The sequence below is a fragment of the Lactuca sativa genome, chromosome 4, assembly GCF_002870075.4.
Source record: "Lactuca sativa cultivar Salinas chromosome 4, Lsat_Salinas_v11, whole genome shotgun sequence".
Lineage (NCBI taxonomy): Eukaryota > Viridiplantae > Streptophyta > Magnoliopsida > Asterales > Asteraceae > Lactuca > Lactuca sativa.
Window position 1 is genome coordinate 49,410,690 of NC_056626.2, and position 8,123 is coordinate 49,418,812.

The window sequence follows — 8,123 nt, forward strand, 5'->3', positions numbered from 1 at the left end:
ATTCTAAATTTTAATTTCAATTTCAAATAAATTTACAGTTTAAACCTTTGTGTTTAGCATTTTGTTATAATTACCCGTTAGGATACAAATTTGATAACTAAACACATAATTTTAATATATTTATTTTTTGCATGTTTTTTTCTCATAATTTTCAGTTATCTTAAATTTCAAATTCAAATAAATTTTCCATTTAATCATTTATATTAACATTTTATTTTAATCAACCCGTATAATATACGGGTCTCACGCCTAGTGATTAATATTTAGATATAAGATTGAGCAAATAATACTTTTATGTTTATTGAAGATATATGTTCTCCCATTTATTTATCCACGGTGGTGGAACTTTGCGCCGGCGTCTGTAGAATTCGCGTTGCTGAGTGTTGCCAAACATAATCCGATAAATGACAAATCCATTTTCTTTTACCCCATCCAAGAACTAACAAAAGGCCTCGATGAACAAAGCCAAACAAAAGCATAATACTCTTGTTGATCATTTAAGTTCGTCGGGCAAAGAAGAAGGAAACACCAATTGACTTCACAGTTCACTCCTCCTCTCTTCAATTCCACTCGTAATCAGACCCAAATCATGTTCGATTCGAAATTATCTTTTCTAATTTTACTTCTTCTACTACCCCTATCATCATCATCAACGTCATCGTCATCTCCACAAGCAATAGAGTCTTTGGTCAAACGGTTGGATACCCAGAGACCATCTCCATTGTTACAAGAATCTGCTGCTAAAGCTCTTCTCAAGAGATTGCTTCCTACTCATTTGTCCAGTTTTCAGTTCAAGCTAATCTCCAAGGTTAAATTCCCCATCTTACTTCTTATTTTTCTTGTTTTCAAATTTAAGAATAATCGCAGAAATGCTTGAGGGCTTTCACCCCCACCTTGAATGTGTATCGAAGACGCAGTCACGCATACCAATCGAACACCAATAATTTTGTATTTGTAGTAGAATCACACATTTTGTAAATTAACATAGTAATCAATCTAACACCAATGATTTGAATTCATCTGAACTGTTAGGATGCTTGTGGTGGATACAGCTGCTTTTGGATAACGAATTATCAGAATTCAAGCAACAAATCTCCAGAAATAATGTATGTATATGTATATTCAACTTATAGCTCCCCTTCTCCCATATGAAATCTAACACCTTCCGGATTAGATTAACCATCAAAATTGTACTTTTCAATCGGAAAAGATTCAAAACAATTCTTCTCACTCTTGATTTCCATCATCAGGATTCAAGGGACAACAGCAGTTGAAATTGCATCTGGGCTCCATTGGTACTTAAAGTATTTGTGTGGTGCTCATGTGTCATGGGACAAGACAGGTGGCATTCAAATAGCTTCTATCCCTCCTCCTGGATCTTTGCCACCTGTTAAAGAACATGGGATTATGATTCAGCGTCCTGTTCCATGGAACTATTACCAAAACGTAGTCACTTCTAGCTGTAAGTATTCTATAAAAATGTCCCAATTTCATCATTTAGCTTATGCCACTGTATTCAAAAGATGATAAACATGATTTCATATTCTAATCAACATTCAACAGATTCCTATGTTTGGTGGGATTGGGAAAGATGGGAGAAAGAAATTGATTGGATGGCACTTCAAGGAATTAATCTGCCTCTTGCATTTACAGGACAAGAATCCATTTGGCAGAAAGTTTTTATGGTGAACTAAATTCAAACTCTCTTTTCTTTGCATAGATTACACATTTTGAATTAATAATTTATAAAATTATTTCTGTTTCATCACAGGATTTTAATATTAGTGCACAAGATTTAAACAATTTCTTTGGTGGACCTGCTTTTCTTGCATGGGCACGAATGGGAAACTTGCATGCGTGAGTCTATTTATTCATCAATCTTTATTAAATCATTTACACTGTATAATATATAACCTTAATATTAACAATTTAACTTATAAAGTATATATCATTACTATTACATTAACATGATCAAATCTTTCTTAATTTATCCCTTTATAACAAATGTATCAGATGGGGTGGCCCATTATCTCAAAACTGGCTTGATCAACAGCTGGTGTTACAAAAACAAATATTATCTCGGATGATTGAGTTAGGCATGACGCCAGGTCATCATTTTATAATATCAAAATCATTCATATTTAACTTTTAACGATTGTGTTTTATCCATTTACATATTTTTTTATATTTTTGCTTTATAGTGCTTCCTTCATTTTCTGGAAATGTTCCTGAGGCCTTAAGAGAGATATTCCCATCTGCAAATATCACTAGGCTTGGAGATTGGTATGTTATCTGTTATCTTTAACGTGACACTTTTTATTTATTTATTAAGTGATACATTTATTAATATGTTGTATGCTTAATGTTTTTATAGGAACACTGTTGATAAAAATCCTAGGTGGTGTTGTACTTACCTTCTAGATCCTTCTGATCCGTTATTTATACAAATTGGAGAGGCGTTCATAAAAAAACAAATCAAAGGTGATCCATGTCTTTCAATTTCCATATCCTAAAAGTCTTCACTTTAATTTTTCTTTCTTTTTGTAGAATATGGCGATGTGACAGATATCTATAACTGGTAAAGCTTCTATAATCTTTATTCAATTATAATACCAAAATGTTATATCTTTAATGATTATGCTATTGTAAACAGTGATACATTCAATGAGAATTCACCTCCAACAAGTGATCCAGCTTATATATCATCTCTTGGATCTGCTGTTTATGAAGCAATGTCAAAAGCAGACAAGAATGCTGTATGGCTTATGCAGGGTTGGCTCTTCTATTCAGATTCATCATTCTGGAAACCACCACAAATGAAAGTATGCTTCCTCAAAAGAATTCTTGAAAGAATTTATGACTCTGATTCATGATTTTTTATATATAAACAAAAAAATTTGTGTAACAGGCGCTCTTGCATTCAGTTCCATTTGGGAAAATGATAGTTCTTGATCTTTTTGCTGAAGTAAAACCCATATGGGAATCATCCTCTCAATTCTATGGCACCCCTTACGTCTGGTAAAATATGATCATTTTACACAATTGCCCCTTGAAGTTTTTGTAATTTACTCGAAAAAATTAATTGCTATTTAACATAAATCAGGTGTATGTTACATAACTTTGGAGGGAACATTGAGATGTATGGTGTATTGGATACACTTGCATCGGGTCCTATTGTTGCACGTGTCAGTGAAAATTCAACTATGGTATGGTTTAATAAAGTAATAACATGATTAAAATCTAGATAAATTACAATAGTTGAAAGAAATACATTGTTATTTTTTGAAGGTTGGTGTGGGGATGTGTATGGAAGGAATAGAACACAATCCTGTTGTCTATGAGTTGATGCCTGAAATGGCATTTCGAAAGAATAAAGTTCATGTGGAGGTGATTAGATATTAAAATATCTTTTTCCATAAAAGTTTTACAGATATGAAAGTTTGAAAATTTAAACTATATTTAATACAGGAATGGTTGAAAGTCTATTCTCGTAGACGTTATGGCAAAACAGTAAAACAAGCTGAAGAAGCATGGGAAATTCTTCATCAATCAATTTATAACTGTAGTGATGGAATTGCTGTACGTGTTTATAAAAATACTGGCTTCTGTCTACTGTCAACTGTCTATTGTTTACTATCACCTGTCTACTGTCTGCTGTCTACTGTCTGTTGTCTACCGGTTTAACTTTGTTTATCTTTCTTATTAGGATCACAACACAGATTACATCGTAAAATTTCCCGATTGGGACCCATCTTTAGACAACTACTTAAGTTTCTCCAAACAAAGCCTCATCACAAAACATATCAACCGAAGACATGTTTTAAGTGAAGTTAAGTCTACATTGCCTCAACCACATTTATGGTACTCAATTCATGATTCCATTAATGCATTGAAGCTATTCATTGAAGCTGGGAAGGATCTTTCTGGAAGCCTCACTTACAGGTATTTTCAAGAACACTTTTTTTTTTCAAAGAGTTAAAATAAAATTTGAAACTTTACAGGTATGATTTGGTTGATCTAACGCGACAAGTGTTGTCGAAGTTTGCGAATAAAGTCTATATAGATGCAATCACTGCTTTTCAACATAAGGATGCGAAAGCTTTGAAGTTTCATAGCCAAAAGTTTGAGGAATTGATCATCGACATTGATGAACTTCTTGCTGCAGATGATAACTTTCTTCTTGGAACTTGGCTTGAGAGTGCAAAAAACTTAGCTTTAAACTCTCACGAAAAACAACAGGTGTAATGAAACATGTTTAAACATTTATTAAAATGAATCAATGTATAACTTTTGATTTTTGTTGTTTTAGTATGAGTGGAATGCAAGAACACAAGTCACAATGTGGTATGATACAACAAGAACGAATCAAAGCCAGCTTCATGATTATGGTAACTTAAACTCATTCGAAAACTTTTTGTTTTTTATGGGGGTTAATACTGTCTTTTTGGGTTTTTATGAATAGCAAACAAGTTTTGGAGTGGATTATTGGTTGATTACTATCTGCCACGAGCTTCGATGTATTTTAAACATTTGTATGAAAGCTTGAGAGAAAACAAAAAGTTTGAGGTGGTTGAATGGAGAACAGAATGGATTTCATACTCAAATAAATGGCAAAAAGGTACAAAGGTTTACCCTGTGAAAGCTGAAGGGGATGCCCTAGAGATTTCAAAGTTGCTTTTTAAGAAATATTTGGAGTAAAATTTATATAATTCTTCATTAATGAAAAACTGGAGACAAGTAGCTGGAAACTTATTGTTCAGCTAGTTGAAGAAAAAAGTGAGAGGGGTGAGTAAGTAATTGTTTCAAAGTATGTAGGTGGTTTTTGGCGGGTTTGGAAATGAGTGGCGGTTTGTGAAAATTTATCAAATTATCTCCAAGGGCAGGCTACATGAAAAGCTTGTATTTTGTTTGTATATTTGTTGTTAAAAGTCGTCTGAAATAAGTCTCTGGTTGAGCATTGGTTTTGGTTAGAAATACCGATTTGCATTCAAAAATAAAATATTTTAGATGTTAAAGATTTTAAAATGATCTCGATTGTAGAAAAAAAAAAAAACTGGCAAATTTGTTCATTTGGTAAGCTTTATGTTTTATAGAGAATAACATTTAACATCTTTGGTTTAAATATTTATAGCATTTATCATAAAGAAATGTTTTATATTAATAGATGCGAACATAAAAAACCGGTTCAAACACGTCTCAACTTTTGGACTTATACTTGACCGGTTTAGGATTTATTAGTGTAGGTCCGGCCTAAACCTGCTGTGGTCTCGGATCGGTCCCTATGGGTAACTATGGTTGTCAAAAGATTGTTGTGTACATAGTTTGTTGTAGGGCAGTGTTATTCATGCCCCTTATTTTTTTTCATACCTCTGCAATAATTATTTATTAAGTGACAAATTTATATTCTATAAGAGCATATGGTTTGGACAACTTAAAGTGGTGTTATAACAAGAAGCAACAAGAATTGAAGGTGGTGTTCATGATGTTATAACACCCGTTAAGAGGAGAGAGATAGAGAGAGAGAGAATTTGTGCAGCCAATAGAAGATCATGTTTCATCTAGTCATGACCACAACAAGAAGCAATACAACTAGATACAATAAGAAGGGGGGGGGGGGGGGGTTGACTAGGTTATGAGGTGTCACATCAACAATAATAACATTTATAAATATTTATTATTCATATATTAGAAAAACTACTAATTATAAATATGTTGGTAAAAATATATCATCATAACCTAATTATTAAAACTAATATTAATTGGTAAAAAGTATGTATCATAATCTAACTATTAGAAAATAATCATTAGGATGTAGTGATAAATATAAAGGGAATATGGATAAATGATGTCTTTGTTGTATTCCTAACATAATTCATTATACCAATTGAATACATCTCACCATCATAATTGTAATTCAATAAATAATTCATTAAAGAGCATAAATCGACGAAATGAAATCTTTTCAATATATAGAACACTAAAATAAATGATAATATAATGTGTTAGGTCATAGAATAGCAACACATAATTTTAGTTTGTCCTATATTGGTTACCAATATTTTTCCAATGAGCTATGTCATTGTACCTACAAAGAAGTTAAATGTTATATAATAAGTAACATACTTTTTGTTTTGTCATGTGTTACAAATAGTAAGAATCTAAGAGTTACAGTAAGAAGTTCAAAATAAAAAATAATATGAGTTCAATATATATATATATATATATATATATATATATATATATATATATATATATATATATATATATATATATATATATATATATATATATATATAACCTTAGAATATGATGATGTAAAAACCAAGTCATGCTGATCCCATCAGCGCCAACATGAAGACTTATCTACGAAACCGTGTTAGCGTGATAATGTAATATTTTGTAGATATATGCATAGTTAGTTAGCATATCCGATTTCTTAGAGATATAAGATACTCTTTATATTTACATAGATTAGGTGGGATCCCTGAATTGTTGGGATTCTCCCAAACTTGCTTTACTATAAAACTATGTATTCTGGGTTCGTGTCATTTGTTGATTCATGAATGTGCTCGTTCTTTTTGTGAGAACTTTCTTAGTAAAAACCTTTGTGATAAACCATTTTGTGTTTTGTTCTTTATCATGTATGTTAATCGATCTTGATTAAAGGTCCTACAATTGGTATCAAAGCATGTCACTGATATCAATTAACAATGTCCTCTTCTTCATATAATCTCTCTAAACCTACTTCTGGCCACAAGATCCCACAGTTTGATGAGAAGAATTTCACCATGTGGAAGTCAAAAGCCATGATGGTTCTTGAAACCATTAACTATTCCATGTTGGATATTATCAAGCATGGTACTCATGTTCCTATGCATAAACCCATGAAGGAAAATGTTTAGAATTATGACGAGGTTGAAAAACTTGCTCATGAATTCAATGACGAAGATAATCGTCTAGTTGCTTTTGATGTCAAAGCTCATGCTTCATAGGAAACGCTCTTCCCTATGACATCTACCATTTTTTTCAAAACTGCAAATCTGCCGAGGAGATGATGGATACGCTAATGGTAGCATATGAAGGAACTGATAAAGTTAAGGTTGTCAACAAGAACAGTCTAAATCGACGGTATGACCATTTTTTCCAGCAGAAAAATGAATCTTTTACTCAAGTTTTCAATTACTTTAATTGCTTGGTGAAAGATATGCGTCGTCTTAACATGAACAAAACTAGAAATTCCTTGGTTCTCAAGTTTCTTGACTCACTGAATGATAGCTAGGAACATGTTGATGTTTTAAAGAATAGTGAAAAGATTGCAACCATGGATATGTCTTTAATATTTGGCAATCTTCGTAATCATGAAGAAACAAAGATTTTGCGTAAGGAAATTATGCTTGACACTCATAGGGATAGATCTGTTGCACTCTATTCAAAGAAGTCGTCCCCAAACAATGATAATGACTTCTCTAATGAATCCGAAGGTAAAGCCTTGATTGTCAAACGCTAAATTAGTTGGAGTGACAAGAAACTATCTGGTTCCAAAAGGTTTCCATCAAAGTTTAACTTGTCATCATATAAGGGCTATGACGCTGGTAGAAAGCCCATTGATGAAAAGAAGGAGGGACCAAAGTGTTTTAAGTGTAGATGCGATGATCACTTTTCTAGGGAGTGTAACTCCAAGAAGGTGGACAATAATGAAGATTATGAGTTGAAGTATAAGAATTTGTTGGCCTCTATGAAGAGGCATAACATTGATATGAAATTCTTGGTAGCAGAGGTGGAAAGTTGGGCGCATGATGAAGAATCATCCGATGAAGATAAATTTAAGAACAAGTGTTTGATGGCACACACTGATCATGCATCGGTCACTAATGAAGGAACCAACAACTCTAGTCCGTTTTAAGCTAATATAGCTAAATCCATTAAAAAAAATCAAATATGCTAGATTGGGACTCGTCTTCTTTGTATCAGGTAAATAAATTTGTCAACTATTCTCATAACAAAAAAAAAACGCATGATGTTTTATTACTGTTGTATTTAAATTTAAAATGTTAATAAAGAAAAGCAATCTCTTAGACTAGACATTGTAATATTGAAAAATAAATTGATAAACATTGAGAAGG

The 8,123-nt window shown here is 32.3% G+C and overlaps 1 protein-coding gene across 1 annotated transcript; it reads left to right on the forward strand.

Moving 5' to 3' along the window:
• Positions 1–312: 312 nt before the first annotated feature.
• On the forward strand, positions 313–4,974 carry LOC111899874 (alpha-N-acetylglucosaminidase). The gene is made up of 18 exons (XM_023895797.3): positions 313–808; positions 1,033–1,106; positions 1,251–1,462; positions 1,564–1,685; positions 1,772–1,857; positions 2,014–2,108; positions 2,202–2,283; positions 2,375–2,481; positions 2,548–2,578; positions 2,654–2,822; positions 2,909–3,018; positions 3,104–3,206; positions 3,289–3,387; positions 3,469–3,579; positions 3,707–3,942; positions 4,002–4,239; positions 4,310–4,388; positions 4,463–4,974. Exons 1-18 carry the CDS (start codon positions 590–592, stop codon positions 4,696–4,698), a joined length of 2,409 nt encoding a protein of 802 aa, XP_023751565.1. The 5' UTR covers positions 313–589; the 3' UTR covers positions 4,699–4,974.
• Positions 4,975–8,123: the final 3,149 nt, after the last annotated feature.

Bases quoted from the DNA above. Each gene is read 5' to 3' on its own strand.
- LOC111899874 (XM_023895797.3), top strand. From the start codon at position 590: ATGTTCGATTCGAAATTATCTTTTCTAATTTTACTTCTTCTACTACCC. The intron at 1,107-1,250 runs GTATGTATATGT...TTCCATCATCAG, and splicing joins AACAAATCTCCAGAAATAAT to GATTCAAGGGACAACAGCAG. The intron at 3,580-3,706 runs GTACGTGTTTAT...CTTTCTTATTAG, and splicing joins ACTGTAGTGATGGAATTGCT to GATCACAACACAGATTACAT.